The sequence below is a fragment of the Atractosteus spatula genome, chromosome 9, assembly GCF_055471065.1.
Source record: "Atractosteus spatula isolate fAtrSpa1 chromosome 9, fAtrSpa1.hap1, whole genome shotgun sequence".
Lineage (NCBI taxonomy): Eukaryota > Metazoa > Chordata > Actinopteri > Semionotiformes > Lepisosteidae > Atractosteus > Atractosteus spatula.
The window spans coordinates 11,425,739-11,444,800 of record NC_142714.1 but is presented as its reverse complement, the minus strand read 5'-3'; the positions used below and the strand labels follow the sequence as shown (position 1 = coordinate 11,444,800).

Genomic DNA, 19,062 nt, shown 5'->3' with positions numbered 1-19,062 from the left:
TCCACAGTTATGTGTGTGTGTGTGTTGCTGGAGATTTCTGTGCCTGCGAGTTACGTGTAAATTCCCCCGATACCGGTACTTCAGGTCAGGATAGAGCAGTCGAGCAGAGCTATTTCTCGCACTGTGTGCGCTGACCAGCACGTCGACACGTTGTTTGTTCCTCAGCGGTTGCCATACTCCTCTGCTCCCACCATTTGAATCAGAAGAAAATAAAAACAAGCCCTGCCGATAATGGCCCCGTCTTGCAGTAATTTGCCCTAACTGTGTAGTTAGCACCCATGTCCCGTTCGCAGATCGCAGAGGCAGTGGCTGGCGAGCGAAGCGGTCACACGGCCGTCGCGGACGGCGGTTATGTATATGTGTGGGGAGGATATGTGGTAAGCACAGTTACTCATCATCTAGACACTGTCAATACAGTTCACAGCCGCGTTAACAAAAAAAAGTAAAGACGATAAATTCTACTTTATTTATTAGGAATAGCCCAGATCGGGGCTTTTTCTGGTCCCTGGTCCCGGTTTATGACATTTTCGATTTGAAAGGAGCGCTCCAGATAAATGACGGAGCCCTTTCATGAGCAAAATAGTTAGTTTAATTTAACGCTATTCATCGTTCTCACCGTTGCTACTAAAAGCTGCAGACTTCAGATAACTTACAAGATCTATGAGCCCCGATCCCAGTGCTAGAAATAAAAGACAGCTTGTTTAAATAACTAGGGAAGGCAAGTTTTCTGGAGCTCTGACATTATAGACTGCGCGATGGTGTTATTTTAAGGACGTGCCGCAGTAGTGACGTCAGGTTAACTGTACAGGACCCATTCTCTCACCGTCTCCTACACAATTAAATTTTGTTACACGTGAGAACAAAGCCCATGAAATAATACTATTTTCTGCATTTCTGCAGTCAATTGCTGAACACGGCATATTCTACCCCAGTGATGAAATATGGTTGTACGATGTGGACAGCGGGATATGGTAATGTTAAACCTGAGTGATCAGCCAAATCAGTGGCCTTTTGTTAATGCACTGTGTGTTAATAGCAGAGCTAATAATAACTGGGTATTAAGTGAAGTTTTTAAAGTGATGTTTCAAACCATTAATCTGACATATCCATGGTACTCTTAATGTCTTAAGAGGAGTAGACATTTTACATTGTGTATAATGGTGTCTCTGGATTCAGAAATATCAGTTTCCTGTCAGAATAGATTCTAATAGTAATTTTCAAAGGAATAGACTTTTACTTTAGCAGTTATTTTTTAAAATAATTTATAATACATTTTGTTAAGTGACTGATATTTCCATAACTGTATTGCTTGAATCATATTATTCCGTGTTTGACGCTTTTTGTAAAGCATAATCAAAGACACACAGCCCATTCTGTAAGTACTCCCTCACACAGCAGAGATGTAGCATCAGAATTTGGCCTTGTCATAACCTTTCCATCGGCGAATCATCAGGCAGGCTCATCTAATGGAAGGAGATGCCCCCCCCCCCATGTCAGGCACCTGTGGCTGTTGTTTGAATGGAGAGATGTACATCTTCGGAGGGTATAACGACAATGGCTACACAAATCAGGCAAGTTGTGGTTAGGGTTAGGGTTAGGGAAGCCTTTACAGTGCTTTCCGTTTTTAGTGGACCAGATCACAGTGCTGCGATTGTCACAGTTATCTAAAAAAGGTGCAAATGGCAGAAGCGTTTGTTAATCATAATATCCTTTTCAGGAGAGGCCATTATGCATTTTTGCAAGATAGGTTTGGATGCTGAAAATGTGAACAGGGGTTCACTGATTTCCACTCGGCCTGTTTCTTCAGTTCATCATATCTGTATTTCTTTAAAGATGGCATATGTGGTACTAGTTTACAATGGCATATCAGATAGGAGGTGCGATGCATCCAAAGTTGCTCTTTTGTCATCTTCTGCTTCTGCAGCTTTACTGTGTCAACCTTCGAAATGGAGAATACGCCTGGAAGAAAGTGAGCTATGCTGAGGGCTGCCAGCCAACTCCAAGAGATAAAAACTCCTGCTGGGTTTACAATGACAGGTAGGCCTGTAAAACTGACAACAGCCAAACACACTGAGCACATACAGCTTGGCATGACTGAGACACAGGTGCCTTTTTCACCTTAGTATTTCCATTTCCCAGTCTAGCCATCAAGAGTTCAGCTGCACCTTTCTGATTTTTGGGGGAACAATATTATTGTGTTCACATGTGATTCATTCAGCTAGTTTTCTTTCAAATGGAAAAAAAAAACATCTTCAATCAACAATTTGCCTCACGTTCCCCATTTTTCAAAAGCAATGTCTTGTATTTAATGTTGCCTTGTCTTGAACAGTCATAGACCTGGAGAAGTCTTTCATGTGAACAGTGCTTTCGTGTTACTTGTGTGATTCAACAGGACAATGGCATCATTGTAATATAGAATAAAAACAGAGAGAGTGATTGACTTAATGAGAGGGCATAATGCACAAACACTAAAAACTCAAATTACTGACATCGAACATTCCTATCCCGACTCTTTATATGTGAAGAATTAAGGGTTGATTTTTTTAAAGTAAGTATAATTTCCCCAGATTTTTTTCTCTCTCTTTGCGTAACTCCTCTAACAGTAAAGCTTCTGAAAGCTTTGTTAATTATTCATGTAGTTTCTCCCTCTCTGTCTCCTGGAGGCCAAGCTTGGGGAATTGCTAACCCTCCCCACTCTCCAAACTAGCACGCAACCAGAGCAAATCCAACATGCAAGATGAACAAGCCGGAGTTCTTACAGTCATTTGGGAGGCAATTTATAGCCGCCTTGCACGTCTACCTTCTTCGTGCACACTTTCGAGCAAAACACAGGGAGCATAAATAATAGACACGGGCACTTTTCAGAAAGGAAAAAACACAAAGCAAAACTGAATCCGTTGGCTCAGCAAGTAAATCAAGATTGTTGGGCATATTAATGTGAGCATCAAAGCTCTATGGCTGTTTTAGGCGAAGTCAGCTGACACTCCAGGTATGCCCAAGCCAGCTGTTGTTACTGGATGAAAGTAAATATCCGCACTTCCCTGTTCTTTCCTCTCCTGCAGGATCATTTACTTCGGTGGTTATGGCTGCAAGAGATTCAGTGAGATCAGTGACTCCACCAGCTTCACTGTAGATGAAGTCTCCTGGGTACTGCACAGTACATCTGTGGCACCTCTTCATTCCCATGGTCCCCATAACTCTTTATTTCAGTCAAGGGGAACAGGACAATAGAAATCACTTTTAGTTCAGTTTTATTTTTCACTGTGTTACTCCTTTTCAATTATACAGTAGACTCATCACATCACATATTTTCTGTACACATATTAAAACATCGCAGCATTATTGCAAATAACAGTGTTTTGTTGTCGAACCTATTTGACTATTTGAGGCACAGTATGCTTCCTTTGACTCTAATAAAAAGTAAAACACAATAGAACACATCTTGGGTTTAGACTAAATTTAAACCTGAGTCCACCTATCAATGTTAAATTCCAAACATTTCACCTGGTTATAGATTTGTGTTCCAGAGGCTACTTATTCCAAAGGAACCATGTTGGCCTTGGTGGATTAGTTGATTTTTATGTTTAATCCATAAAGTTAGTCATGTTTTTATGTCAAATACTTTGGCTTCTTTTAATTCAAATAACTTATATAGACATCCTGCTGAACACTTCTCATCCAGGTGGGGGAGATATTTTGGGGCTGGAACAACGAAGTCCACGTTTTTGACCCCCGAACGCTAACCTGGAGTGAACCGCGCACCAGAGTAAGAAACTTTAAACATTCTTTGAAGTTCGGTGTGCGCTTTGTTTTTACAATGTTTTGTGCAACGTTGTAAATGTAATGCCTGGGGTACTTTCCCATGAATTCCTATCAAATACATCTGTAAGAAGGGGCAGATTGTTTTTGGAATTCTGTGTATATTATTTTTGGAATTACAGAAGACAGTTCTACTGAATTCTATTGAATCTGTTAACAATATGAACAGTGTAAATTAAATCAAATTCAGGTTCAGGGTTTTAACAGCCTCAAATGGGAGTGTGATGAGTATTCAGATATAACAATCTACCATGTAGAAAACTATAGACCTTAGTAGGAAGGTCAGTCCCTTTTCAGGCTATAAAGGCACACATTTTTCTTGACCATCAGACACTGGAGGTGGAGGTGATGTGTTCAGCATCATGCTCCAGCCAGCCTATTACCCCCAGAAGGATTAACCCCCGGTACTCATTTGGAAAGCAGGCTGAGTGGACCTGGGAGCCATCTGGAAGGAATTAGAGCAAGCTACATCACCTGCCCCTACCTGGGATTGAACCCCGGACCTTCAGGAGCCAGACGCCCTTGCTGTCTTAGCTACCACGGCTCCCTACGTAGACCTTAGTGCATGTATAAAATTAAAAGATCCAGGATGGGAAACAGTTGAAACATTTACTGGGAGACCTTGTGCAGCTGGTGCCCGTAACCAAAAGCATGTAGATTTGATCAAAATAAAACAGTTACCGATTGAGGTGAACTGAGCTCTGCAGGTCTGCACAGTCTCTTGGTCTTGTTTCTGCAGGGTGAAGTCCCGGCTCCCAGAGCTGCCCATGCCTGCGCCACTCTGCACAACAAAGGATATGTGTGTGGTGGTCGAGTTGTGGTGAGCAGCGCCTTACACCCAGGCTCTTGCCAACGGTGCAGTACAGACTGTCGTCGCAACAGGCTCCATAGTCATTCAATAATAATAAAAAGAAAGTTTATTTTATTTAAAACAAAATAAAAGAAAGCAGTTAACAAAGATAGGAGATAACAACATTAGCACAAATAAACACAAGGGTTTCGAAGGGCAGTAGATGATGCCAGGAGCAGACACAGACACCAGTGAAATAAAAGCCTTTCTGAAGAAAAGGGTTTAGAATCCGGACTTGAAAGCACTAAATTGAGATGACTCTCTGATCCTTGAAGATGATTTTTGAGGACAGAAGCAGGGGTGTAGCCACGGTTGGGACTGGGTGGGCCTGAGCCCAGTGAGCTCAGGGTGAGACCAGGCCCACCCTGATTGATCCTAGGCTTACCCAATCAGTCCAAAGTCATTTAAGATTTTTTTTCCCCTTGTTTGCTATTGGCTCGCTGTATCTTTTGTGGCCAATAAGAAAATTATGTAAATATAGTGGGGCGGTGCATACATAGCCGTAGCCTAATTGGCTATCGTTGCCGTCAGACTCTCTTAGAGCTATCTAGCGCTAGGTTTTTGGTTTATTAGCCAACATGGCAAAACAAATGCATATATCTGCGTTTTTAAAAAAGCCACCTGTAGATGATCAGACCGGTCCCAAAACAAATAAGACACATGAGATGCTACAGACATCTTGGGTTTTAAGGAGTACAGCCTGGCTTCCGAATACAAGTGTTTCTGGAACGGAAGGGGCAGTGCACGCGTTTGCTTGTAGCAGCTCGATACGTGCTCCACCTGTAGGAGTTCAGCACGAAGAGGTTCTAATATTTCTCCTGTAAACAAATTACAAGTTTTGGAATGCATGAATAACATTAAGATAATATTGACGGATAGATGTGAGTGTGCATTTTACAGATAACTATTCAGATCGTATCTAAATGCCCTGCAGTATTTTTAAGTGAACGACGTTTACAGAGCTAAAATACATCCAAAGTATGTATTTGACGCTTTTATTAGCAGACCATTCTTGCGATTAAAGGTACGATGAATTAGTTAGCACTGTAATGCGACTATAACAATTCAGTGTTAAGTCTTGTGTGAAGTCACGAATGCCCAAATTAGATGTCTTCTGGCATCGAAAATAGAATTCTAATTTCGTTGGTTTCATACAAGTTTAAAAGCATCATGGAGGATCAAACAAGATCTTAAGAACTTAATATTTTAAAACCTTCGCAGTTTTTATTCTCATGGCGCCTCACTCGATATTACCCTTGGGGCGATGCATTTACTCCAACCTGAGAACCCCATACGTGCGTGCACGTTCTTCTAGTACAGTATGTTATGTTCAAGTCCGCTGAATATTTAAAGGCAAGGTAAAAGCGCCGTGAAGTTGGCCACCTACAGACAGCACAAACGCTGAAAACCACCCCATTCCTTAGTGCTACGTTTGTGCCGGTCTGTGCCGTTGAAAGAAGTGTTTGTACTGCTTTCATTCCCGAGATACAGCGCCTTGGTTTTCCGGTGATCACGTGACCATGCACGGTGACTTTGACCTCCAGTGACCCCGTCTGCAGAGTTCAAGCGCTCTGTTTAGCTCGTACCCTTAACATTTTAAAGACAATAAATATCCATAAACATATGAGCCTCCTTAGATGTGAATAATACTAAGACATGACGCATGCCAACAAGTTAAACAGATATGACATAAACCTGTGGTTATAATGTATGTAAAATTACCATGATTGTAATATCTATGTTTTTTATTTTCTATGGCACGTTTTCCTTTTCTTTCCCTACCGTGACACGCTGTTGCCAAACGCGTAACTGTGGGATACCACCGCGACAAGACCTCCGCAACATGTCATTATAGGGACCTCATGTATATCGCATGTATATCACGGCTGTGTATATCACGACTGGCACCTTGCTTCCATGGCAAGGCGCCCTGGCACCGCTGTCGCAACAAAGGTCACATATCAGGACATGGTACACCCAGATAGGACATGTCGCTATATATGGACTTTGTGTCGCAACATGGGGTCAGCATATCCTGTCAGGGTATGCCCTATCGCAACATATAGATTTCATGTCACGACATGGGGGCGGGGCATTTTGTCGGAGTATGTCATATCGCGATATACGGGCTTCATGTCGCGACATGGGCGTGACAGTTTTGGTCATATCACGATATATGAACTCCATGTCGCGACATAAGGGGGTGGGCGTTTTGGCTTGGCATGTCATGTCGCGATATAGAGCCTTTCATGTCGCGACATGGGGACGAGGCACTTAAACCGGGGTATGTCATATCGCGATATATGGGCTTCATGTCGCGACATGGGCATGACGGTTTTGGTCATATCACGATATATGAACTTCATGTCGCGACATGGGGGTGGGCGTTTTGGCTGGGCATGTCATATCGTGATATAGGGTCTTTCATGTTGCGACAGTGAAGCGCCAGCCGCAATGGGTATCACGATGTGATCGTGATGCGCGCACTCCTATCGTGACATGCTATCGGAGTAATGAACGCCCTGTGAATGCCATGACATTGTCTGCTATTCAGTTTTGACCTCAGTTCGACTTCTCTTAGATTGATCAGTAATTGGAAACCAATGGATGTGTTACTGTATATCCAGCGTGCTCATACAGCACACACGGTACACACAGAACTTCCGCTGTGGCGCTTTACCCAATCAGAGTGTCGATTCTCACTCTTCACCCAATCACGGCCCGAGCTGTTCGGGGGTTTAGCCAATCACGGGTCTGAGAGCTGTTCAAGCTAGCAGCGCCGGGTGGATCGGCTTGTTTACTGTCAATGAGAATCTATTTTTAAAATGCTTAACTTATTCGCAAAATAACTACATCGGCTTATTTTTAAAACGTCTTTATTGATTCACAATGTCCCGTACTCTTCGAAATAAATACATTTTTTATTTGCAATATAACTGTAACAGCGGTAATTTGGAAACTGGTGTCTCTTCACCAATGAAAGGAGTACACAAGCAATACATTTTCGAGAACATGGTTAAAACTTACAAGAAAACACCTAACCCAATCAACTAACATAGTAACCCGTCCCTAAATGTAAGACTGTTTATTCGTGTAAAGGCTGCAAAGTCTGGGGTCAACAGATCAAAAGATCACAACTGAAAGATCTGGTGGTCGTGACTTTGTTGTTTTGTACGTCACAGAGTGACGTCCCAGCCAGGAAAATAAGACGCTATCTTGAAATATATTGAAACATCCACCCCACCCGACCAGACAGACTCGGAAAACAAATTGCCCCCATTGTTTTCATCACAATCAGGAGTTCAAGTACCGAGTTTGTTGGTATCTGTAAAGTTCCTTATAAATAGTCACGTGATTACCCGAAAAACCAAGGCGCTATATCTCGGAAACGAAAGCAGCACAAACGCTACTTACAGCGACACAAACCGGCACAAACGCAGCACTAATGATTGCGGTGAGTTTCGTCGTTTGTGCTGTTCGACGGGAGGGTGGCCAACTTCATGGAGCAGGACTAGCAAACATGTCCGGGTCATTACATTGCAGACTGCAGAAGACTCGACTTCACCTGAGGATCTAACACAGGCACCCATACCTGTGTGTTCAGAGGGCAGGTGTGCCCTCACGCTGTTCTACACCAAGGACTGGCCGGAAACACAAAGATAAAATGACTGTGAGCTCATCGCTTTATGTTTCAACGGCACTAACGAATGAGATGGGTTTAATCGTTTGTGCTGTCTGTAGGGGGGGCAACTTCACGGAGCTCTAGGTAAACACTGCATGGTATTTTAAATACAATATTTCGGAATGATTTTTAATATTGCGTTTTGCGTTGCGTTTATTATGTTTTGCAATAAAATATTAACTTCAGTGTAACTCGTAAAACTACAGAACAATCTAAAAGCAGGCATTCGAAATACTTAGAACTGTTACAAGCAACAAGTGAAAATGAGCTCTTGCAGCTTTTCTTTAGCTAAAGACAAAGTCCTCATATGAGAGACCTTTGCAAACTAGCTGTCATTTGAACGGGAATTTGCCGACTCTCTAGACAGTGACGAGATTATCGCCATATTCAATTCCAAGCCCCGACGCCTGTGTCTGGTCTAGAAGGCCAAAACCTCACCACAGAGGTAGGCACTGATTGTTTTGTGTGTGTGTGTCCGCCGTGGCACAGTAGCGTTCGGCAGCCTAAGTTCAACAGTGTAAAATTCGGTAGCTTGTTAGTAAGGAAAATGATGGGTACCTTACGTGAAACCAGGTAACGGTAAGTGTCCAGTGCCAGAAAGAGAGCAAAAACAATACTGGAGGCCATAATAAAAATTCTGAAAGGAAATTGAAAATTACCGACTTTTATTTCTTATTTCTTATTTTTAGTTCTTAATGTAGTATGAGAATGTTTTCACAAATCTCAGGATCTGTAGCTCAATTGTAAGGACATTATCTGTTCCCATTTAGAACACCAGGACAAGCGATATTCATTGCCTGGATCTGGACACCTGGACGTGGTCAGAGATGTACGTCTTTTCTCTCTTACCTGTTCCTGGAGTTGGTACAACTGTGAGGGGGATTTGAAGGTGCAGAGCCCGTAGTTGGTGTAGTTGTGGAATAATTTCAATAGAAAGAGACGATAGGCACACCTAAGAGGGAATGTATGTGTTTTTGAACTATGGTGTATATGATTACGTTTTTTAGAATTCCCACTTCAGCCCAAGTTCCTGCTGGTCGCTCCTGGCACACTCTCACCCCTGTGGCCAACAGCGTGCTGTTTCTGTTCGGTGGGCTCAGTGCAAACTGTGAACCTCTAAGTGAGTCACATTGTATCTCTGTCAATGCTTCAGCTTATATTGTGCCGATTGTAAGAGCAGAAAGCACTGACAATGAGTTCAAACAACTCTTTCAAGGCGACAGCTGGACATTCAACACTCGCAGCCAAGAATGGAGAGAGCTGAAGCATCTGCAAAAAAATACTCCACGGTATGAATTATTTCTGTGTGTGTTGGCCCCAAGGTCTGCTGGAGTATAGAATTTGCTTAAGGTAGAAAAGCCCTGCAACATCACGGTAAAGCCGTACAGAGTGGAATGGGAAATAAAATCAAACCCTTTGGCAAAGTGAAGTGAATGGAAACCATAAGCAAGGGAAACAGCATGAATGATGTTTGCATTTACTATGATGCATTTACTAGCCATATCACCCTGCAACTCACAACTGGCAACCCACTGAAGCTCAGCAAGTGTGAGCCTGGTCACTGCCTGGATGGGAGACCTCCTGGGAAAAACTAAGGTTGCTGCTGGAAGAGGTGTTAGTGGGGCCAGCAGGGGGCGCTCACCCTGCGGTCCATGTGGGTCCTAATGCCCCAGTATAGCGACGGGGACACTATACTGTAAACAGGTGCCGTCCTTCGGATGAGACGTAAAACCGAGGTCCTGACTCTCTGTGGTCATTAAAAATCCCAGGGCATTTCTCGAAAAGAGTAGGGGTGTAACCCCGGTGTCCTGGCCAAATTTCCCATTGGCCCTTACCAATCATGGCCTCCCAATAATCCCCATCTATGAATTGGCTTCATTACTCTGCTCTCCTCCCCACTGATAGCTGATGTGTGGTGAGCGTTCTGGCACACTATGGCTGCCGTCGCATCATCCAGGTGGGGCTGCACATTGGTGGTGGTGGAGGGGAGTCCCCATTACCTGTAAAGCGCTTTGAGTGGAGTGTCCAGAAAAACGCTATATAAGTGTAAGCAATTATTATTATTATTATTATTATTATTGTGATAAATGTTGAAATAGGCCCCAGTCTATTGATGTAACGGTTTAACATTCATTGCTGTAGTCTGGAATCCAGGTTGAAGCACCTTGACGTCTGTCCTTCAGCTGTGACAGACTCCTTTGATAACAGTGCTGTCTCCTCAGGTTGTGGCACACTGCCTGTCAGGGGAAAGGGTCAGAGGTCATTGTCTTTGGGGGAAGTCAGGATGATCTGCTGTCAGTAGACACCGTGAGTAACCTTGCAGCCGCTGGTGAGCAAATGACCACAGTCCTTTTGTGTTGGCTCTAAAAGAGTTGAGCACTGTAAGTCCTTGGGTTATGCGTCCAATCATTCATTTTACCACAGTTGTAAAACAGTTCATGCAGATCAACTGCTTTATTCATTCTTGTGAAAATAATTTTGAATGAGCATAGCAGCTAAAAATTGTTAATTCTCCAGGACGATAAAACACCTTTATAGGCAGGTTATTAACCCAACCTGCCTATTTATTTTTTCACAGTTTGGAAGTGTGACTTCCTTTATAAATCGCCCTGGGCATTCTCCACATTTCCTTCCACATGAGATTAGTACATTGTCTATTGCTTTCTTTTACCAGGGGCACTGCAATGATATTCTTGTCTTTCAAACACAACCTTGCTCCCTTGTCAGGCAAGTATTCCATTTGAAGTATTACTAATACATTTATCATCTTAATAAAGATGAATTATTTCTGTGTCACTGATTAATAATTGGCCCCTGTGTTCTTATTTACCGCTGGGGCCACTGGCTGGGTTCTAGAATGCACCACTGCTGTTTAACAGCAACTCAGAAAGCAACTCTTCTGTCAAACATCACAATGGCTTTGTAGCCAGGGGTTCTGCCATCCAAGAAAAAAAAAACATCCCTGCAAACTTCCAGATTTAGACTGTCTGTACAAAATTCAAGTCTAGTTAAGTACCCAGAGTTTCATTTATACTTCCCAGATAGCATATACATAACTTGAAACAGGTGCATTCATTGCATGGCAAGTGGCCAGACTGTATTTCTGAAAGTAGTGTCTGCACTGCAATGTTAATATATTTGCTGTAATTTGGATACCTAGTATATAAATGTATTTATTCACGGTATGTTGCTACAAGGGTTGCGTAAAGCTGTGACCTTCAGCTTTTGTGACCTTTGATAGAGTCGCAAATAACTGAATAATGCGAAAACATATCGGCAGGGTAGAGTTAAAGAAAACACTTTTGGTGCACCAGCGCTTGGCTCTTTCAGAACATGAATGCTTTTTTGTGTTTGTCAAAGTTGGCTGTGCATTGTTTGGAGAAATCTTAGTGTTTTTGTAAAACAGACAGCTTAAATCTGTTTTAGCAAAGCCTGTCACTTCGGAATGCAGTCAGCTGCTTTGAGGCGTAAAAGAATTTGGCCGGTGTTCTGGGATGTTTAGTTGCTACGCAGTGAGCTTGCTACAGTGTTGAAGTGAAGAAACATTTCCTTCCAAGTTCACCTCATTTCCTTGCAAACAGGTTGTGTGAAGACTGCATTGGGAAAAACTCCAGGGTCCTTAACGAACAGCTGTCATGGTTGCCACTGAAACTTCGACAAGCAATACAGAAAAGGATTTTGTTTTTTGAGATAGCTGAAAAATCCACCAGAAAAGACAATTCTGCATAAGCATTGCAAAGTATGCAAAAATCAAATGCATTTTACTTTGGTATATGTAGATTTTGATCATCTGTAGTTTGATATCAACAAAATATAAAAAGCACAGTAAGACTAGGGTAATGTAAGGACTGTGTGATGTTTTAACAATTTAATACTGAGTGAAGGATGGGTAATTCCAGGAAAATCAAAGTCTTAAGAGAAAGGTGAATTGCTCTATGTTTAGTTTTCTTTACTCTATAGCACTTGGAGGGATGGCACAGTAACTCTGGATTGCTTTGTTAATAGATACTCGGAGGACACTATGTGTTGTCTTATTTTACTTCATAGAAGGGTTGTTTAACACTTGAATAAAAATAAATTTAACACTGGATATAACTGTGAATGTTATTTTGGGCACCATTTGGGCAATGAGCTTTAAAAATGTTTAAAAAGATTATAGGTAACTGTTAATGAAAGTATTGCAATGCATTGGTGATATGTGTGGAGAAAACCTAACATACTTACTTGTTTTAAAAGGTTAGAAATAATTAAGCAGGATAAATTCACATACTGATTCAGTGTTTTACATATATATATTATACTGTACTTCTGTTTAGGTGTTTACTTACAATCTGACTTTGATTCCTGTTTCATTGCCTACTTCATATTTTTTTTAGGATTCCAAAGCATAACAAACTTCCTTTAACCCTAACTCCAACCAGTTGAATGGCTGTATTACGGAAGCGCATTTTTGCCATTAACAAAAAAAACATTCTCACTTACTTTGTAATTACCAGAACTGTACTCTATTATATCTGTTGACATAGTTTTTAACTATGAAACAACGATGATACTTTTAGCATTGGTGCTTGTTCGTGTGAAAATGTCGGTTTTATTAATTATAATAATAATAATACATTCATAGTACAGTATATGCAATAGTATAATAGTAATTTGATAGCGCTTTTAAGTTTCAATTTTCTATCTAGTTGATCCTGACTGGAGATCGCGACATAACAACCACATTGTTTATCTTAGCAACGTCAAGAGACGCGGTTTCCATGGTTTCGTTAATTCCTTCGTTTGTAGTTGTCGCAGAAAGTTTTCGTCACACGAAAATATTAACCTTTTTTTTTGCTTTAAAAAAGAATAAAAATGTATTTTACATTTTAAGACGACAAAATAACATGGTAGCTGGAACAAAAACTGGAAAAGTCGTCGTTGCTTACGATATCATTCTAAAATAAACCCTGCACGGATCACGTCTATAAAATGCGACCTAAACGAGCGGAACAGTAGTTTGGAAAGAAGGAAAGTTTGAAACACCTGAGGAGTCTGAACAGAAATAATTTTAACGATGGAATCGGGCTCAAAACTTGAGGAATTAAATTTAACTTCAGATGAAATCGACCGCTTCAGCAAAGCGTTCAAGGATGAGAAATTCAGGGAGATGTTGAAGGAATATGCAGAAGAAATCTCAAATCCGGAGAACAGAAAGAAATATGAAGAAGAAATAACGATAATGGAGCAGGAGAGGGGCATGGATATACAGTTTATTCACCCCAAGCCGTGTCGCGTCCTGAAGACGAGCGTGAGGGGTGAACAGAAATGTTTTATCAACATCTGTAGCAACGAGTTGATCGCTAAGCCTGAGTGTAAGCCTGGAAAAGGGAGCGATGATAAATTGGGACAGCACTGGTCTCTCCCTTACAGTCTAGCACCGGGAAGGCACGATCTGGACTCGAAAGGCAACCGACACATGATATACGATGTCGTATTCCACCCAGATACACTTTATATTGCCGGGAAAAACGAGAGATTTATGAAATTAGTAGACAGAACCGCGATGGAAGGCATCCAGAAACAGTTCAACGTCAAACTAGATGAAAGAAATGTCAAGGTATTAAAAATGAAGTACAAGGGGGTAACCCACCCGGCGGTTATTCGTAAGCCTCTGCACGGGCATCCGATTAAAGAAACGGATGCGGTGGACCCGAATGATCCTTTACAGTTCCCATATCCTTACGGCAAAAAAGGAAATACTGCTCAAGAAGATAACACTGTGATCAGAGAAGAAAAATTAGACTACATCAAACCAGCACCCAACAAAAGCAATGAGCCCACTGAACCCCGTTACACGATTAAGTACAGGTCATACATTGATTTACAAGATTACACGTGCTCCCGAGACTCTGCTCCCGGCCCTCGACCCAAAGAGATCGTGATCACCGTTGACCTGCCTCTTCTGAAGTCGGCGGCGGATGCAGAGTTGAACGTAACGGAAAAACAGTTCTTGCTGGAGTCCAAGAAACCAGCGTATAGACTGGAAGTGACTTTACCTTATCCCGTTGACGAAAACCAAGGGGAAGCCAAGTTCATTAAGCTGAAAAAACAGCTGGTCGTTACTTTAACTGTGTTGCCACTGAAGCGGCCGCCGACAGCCCAGATGAACCCTCATCTGGTCAGTGAAACTCTGTGTGGAAAGGACACGTTCGAAGATCTCGAACCCGGCAGCTCTGAAAAGGCCGAGAACGAAACACCCGCCGACGACCTTGTAAAACAGCAGGAGACCAACGTGATGGAAAGCCCAGATACACTTGACTCTCCCCCCTTGGTCAGCGAACCTGTCTCGCCAAAGTTTCAACCGAAAGAACTTGTCACGTCTGAAGGCGTAGACATAATTCCTGAACCGTTAGCGACCGATACTCAAAAGGGAAGTGAAGGATGCACCTATTGTCTGCAAAGCAGTAAATCATGCTGTCCAAACGATGCTTCACAATCCACGGACCACACCTGTGATGACCAACTCGCAACGGAGACAAACCCATTCAATGAGGCATGTGATGAATTATTCAGAGTACAGGTAAATATTTTAAAAACCATCTATCGGGAAGATAATTAGGGTAGACTTGGGAACACTCCCATTCATATTTTCGGTTTACAATATCGCATTTTATACCGAGTGGAATGGAAAGCGCCTCTTTCTTGTAAAGTAAATTAACATCTTAAAGCTTTACTCTCACAGCTAGTGAGGATAAAATTGTATTTAAAACAAAACCTGTTACATGCTGCAACAGACTGACTGGTTCTTTAGATTTGAATGCAATTTGTAGACAGGCTCAAGAATACCAGCAGCGTCCAACGTTGTAGGGCAGCTGAAATCTAGCAAGAACCTGCTCGGGAACAATCCGCAGTACTAATATTTCAGGAGGCTCAGTAGTCAACATCAGGGGAATATTACAGTGGTTTTATGGAACAATATTTTCCCAACCTTCTTTTCACTTATGTACATATAAGGTTGACCTAGCATTTACTTCATTGTGTTCTCCCGTGGCATGGGGTTGACAGCTTGAACGCGAATTACATGTACATTACTGAATAATGAGCAGTCAGTTCCGTCCTAAAGTAATGTACCACTGTGGACTGAAATATAACGCACTAGCAGACTGTACAGCTTAGCGTATAGACACAAATGTAATAAATTAAACAGTTCCAGACAACACATCAGTGAAATAGTACTCTGAAAATTGAGAACACCTTAGACTTGACTGCCAATGTGCGTGCGTAAAGCAGCTGTCATTGAAACCATCCACAAGCTTTACCTTTAAATAGGATAAAAGTCCACAGAACAGTAGAACATTGGAATGAAACAGTAATGGAAAACAAGGTTTCTGATGTTGTACTGATTTGTCTTTGTTCTTCCATGCTCTTTCTCAAAATGGATCATTATACAAAATGAGGACAAGCCAATCGCAGACCTCATCTTGCCTTCCTTCCCTTTTTTCAACTGATACGATATGCAAGCCTTGGCATCAGAGCCTGAAAAATCAATGTAGTTCCTACTGAATATCTGACAGCCATGCTATGAAAAATGCAATAACCCATCCATGCATTGGGAACATTATCTAAAATATACATGATCTGAAAGCACGTTTTCCCTCTTTTTTTTTTTTACAAAAAAGGTTAATGGTTTAAAAAAATTAACTTACTGCATATTGACTGTTTTAAAATAGCACCTTTAGCAGCTTGTAGGCAGTTAGATTTGTATCAAGCTGTGTATCTTTTGTAAATGCTTTTTTTCCTTCTCATCTGTGCTTCTTCACCCTAAACAGCAGCAAAGAAGTGGAAAATAAAGCTTTGTATCTTAATACCATCAGTGACTCACACACAGGAAGGGCAAATCATGGTTTACATATCAATCATGGTTGGTTACTCTTAAATTTTCTAGATTATATTTTCCCTCAGGTTAGGGAGCACATTCTACTTGCCAATAACAAGACAACATTTTATACAAGGTTAAGTAACGTTGTGAACTATCCTCCATATGTGCTTCAAGGCTAGGGAAGGCTCAGTTGAAACATAGTTCCCTTGTACATCTGTACACTTTCTGCTATAACTTCATAACAATATGGATACGCTTATAATAAAATTGTTTTTTGATCCACTTAGACTTTGTTGCCATCACTGATGTCCCAACTTCATTCCTGTGGAGCATTAATGCAAGGCTCACTTTCCTTAAGGTCACCTTACCTTACTTGTCATGGGTGGTCACCTTTGTCACGTTGCACAATGACCCATCTGACAATCTGGATCTCCTTTCCTTTGGCCCAATGAAAGGAGGTTGGAAGTTCAGTGAAAAACTCCAGGATTCAAGAGTAGAAGTGTAGGAATGGCCCAGGAACCAAGAAACAGAATCCCTAACTTTCTGAAATTGTAGCAGACGTGTGAGGATGTGCAAGGAGAGTAAAGTATACTTTGTAGATAATTCACTAACACACTTTATTCACTTACCTTGGTACATTTAAATACCAAAAGGAAACTATTTTGAAATGATGAAAAATTGCCCTTTCACAGAAGGAAAATGTGTTGTGGTTGTATATACTGCACAGGCACAATATTGCACAAAATGCAATTTCTTAAATTAAGAAAATGCACATGAAAAATTGGGTACAGGTGGCTATTCTTCAGTCAGTTATGTCAAAAGCATAGTTCTTTGTGGATTGATGCATGTCACATGAATGTACTGTATCTTGATTGTTACTCCTCATGCTTTGAGTCTCAAAGAGGTTTTAATTTAATCTTTTTATTCTCATCAACGACTTGGCACCCCTTGGGTAAGGGATGCTGACAGTTTCTGACAGGGCTTTGAATGTGCCTGCAACACTGTGCTTTGATAGCTCTAGGATGCAATCGGTAACATCAGCTCCTGAAGGCACAGATGCCCCTCAGCTGAAACTAGCTGCTGTTCCATCACTAATCCCTCTGCCATGACCTTTTCCAGGAATGGGTAATCAAACATTTGCAGGATGTTGCCGTAATCAGTGAGTTTATAAATTAACCAGTATAATTACCTGGGGACTTTTTCCTTCATTTTTTGATTGTGTATGCTATAGTTGTCTAAAAAGTACCTTTCCATATACTCTCTGCACACAGATTTATCCTGTCTGCCTTGAGATGCTGCAGCTTGTATTTTTGCAATAATTAAGGTTGAAATGGAAGTAACAGTAATGGGTTGCTTCAGAAACCCTTTGTCATTAAAACACAACATTCTGCACAGAAGTCTTTTTGCAATATAAAAGCCAAATAAAAGGACGGTATAATGAATCTACTTTTCACACTCACTTACATAGATTTTGTTGGATAAGATTCCTTTATTGTTTGCAGCTTTTCCAAAAATATGTGATAAAACATAGGTTAGCACTGATGCCTTCCAGCACTGGGGCCCTGGGTTCAAACCTGGTGAGCTATCTGCCTGGAGTTCGTGTGTTTGCATTGTGTTTGTGTAGGTTTTCTCCCACAGTCCTAAGAGAGATGGGTAGGTTAATTGGCTTCTAGGTGGCATGCAGGGTGAACCCAGCCTTGCACACATTGCTTGCTGTGACAGGCTCCAGCTGTCCTGTAATCCTGTACTGAATTAAGCAGTTAGAAAATGGATGGATATGTAATAAAGCTTTGAGAACTTACGATAGGATTTTAGGCACTCAAAATTGTATTCCAACTGCCTTATGTTACAAAAAGAACCTCTTTTTGCTTATTTTTTTTTAAATCCTGAGGGCTACAAATGAAAATGGAAAAACTGATCTAGGTTTGACATGGTGCTTTGTGCATGTGCTCATGCTGTAGGCCCCCTTACTTTCACGAAGATTTACTGTTTTAATAACTTTTCTTTCAGAGGGATGCTGACATGTCTCATCAATCTCAGGATGAGGATAATATACCAGAGGAAACGGCAAATGCTGCATGTGTCATTCTCTCTAGTGTGGACAGCAGTGTGAGAGATGAGCCCTCATCTCCAGAAGCTGTTATTCAAGAGATGGAGAAAGAGACCAACACGCATGCAGCAGTAAAAAGAAAACAGATCACTGCCTGTCATACAGCATGTGAGCCTGTCTGCAGGTTTGCACTTGACAAGGGCAATAGCACAGAGCAAACAAGACCCCCCTCAGTCAAACAGGCTACAATGAAACATTCAGAGACTGTAGGCAGTGATCTGAATCCCAGTGCTCCTTGCCCAGATAGCAAAGAGGTACCTTTTACTGCTTTGAAGACAGCAGGCACACCCGATGCCACTGGCATAGGGCATAGAGCTAGCAGAACTGCGCATTTTAAAGAGGAGTCTGGAGAACGAGATGGAAATGAGCTTGATGAGGATGATCTACTGACAGAGCAGAAGAATGAGTTCATGGACAGTGAACCAGCACCGGCTATCATTAGGGAAATTAACCCTACAGATGGCACTGTGGAGGTTCTTAATAATCACACCACTTCGGCTGGATTCTCATTTCAGAACTCCCTTTTATATGAGCTGGACTGATGCTGTTCATTATACAGTCCCCATGATAATTGCTACTTCTCCATTCCCCTTTATTAGTCAGAAAAATAAACTGTTTGCAACACGTAGTCAAAACATCCAATCTGTTACACACCGAGCAAGTACGGTACTGAACAACAAGCCATCTATTTCTGTGTGTAGTACTAAACATTGTGGATAGGTTGCAAAAAGTCCTCTAAC

The 19,062-nt window shown here is 41.6% G+C and overlaps 2 protein-coding genes across 2 annotated transcripts; both read left to right on the top strand.

Annotated features, from left to right (window-relative positions):
* The first annotated feature begins 192 nt into the window (after positions 1 to 192).
* On the top strand, positions 193 to 12,438 carry LOC148828172 (kelch domain-containing protein 1). Its single transcript, XM_088925503.1, has 13 exons — positions 193 to 377; positions 901 to 971; positions 1,454 to 1,571; positions 1,925 to 2,037; positions 3,063 to 3,147; positions 3,683 to 3,766; positions 4,559 to 4,639; positions 9,122 to 9,180; positions 9,359 to 9,471; positions 9,568 to 9,640; positions 10,574 to 10,658; positions 11,026 to 11,078; positions 11,933 to 12,438. Exons 1-13 carry the CDS (start codon positions 279 to 281, stop codon positions 12,078 to 12,080), a joined length of 1,182 nt encoding a protein of 393 aa, XP_088781629.1. The 5' UTR covers positions 193 to 278; the 3' UTR covers positions 12,081 to 12,438.
* Positions 12,439 to 13,407: 969 nt separating this feature from the next.
* Positions 13,408 to 18,881, top strand: dnaaf2 (dynein axonemal assembly factor 2). Its single transcript, XM_088925948.1, has 2 exons — positions 13,408 to 14,913; positions 18,223 to 18,881. Exons 1-2 carry the CDS (start codon positions 13,408 to 13,410, stop codon positions 18,862 to 18,864), a joined length of 2,148 nt encoding a protein of 715 aa, XP_088782074.1. The 3' UTR covers positions 18,865 to 18,881.
* Positions 18,882 to 19,062: the final 181 nt, after the last annotated feature.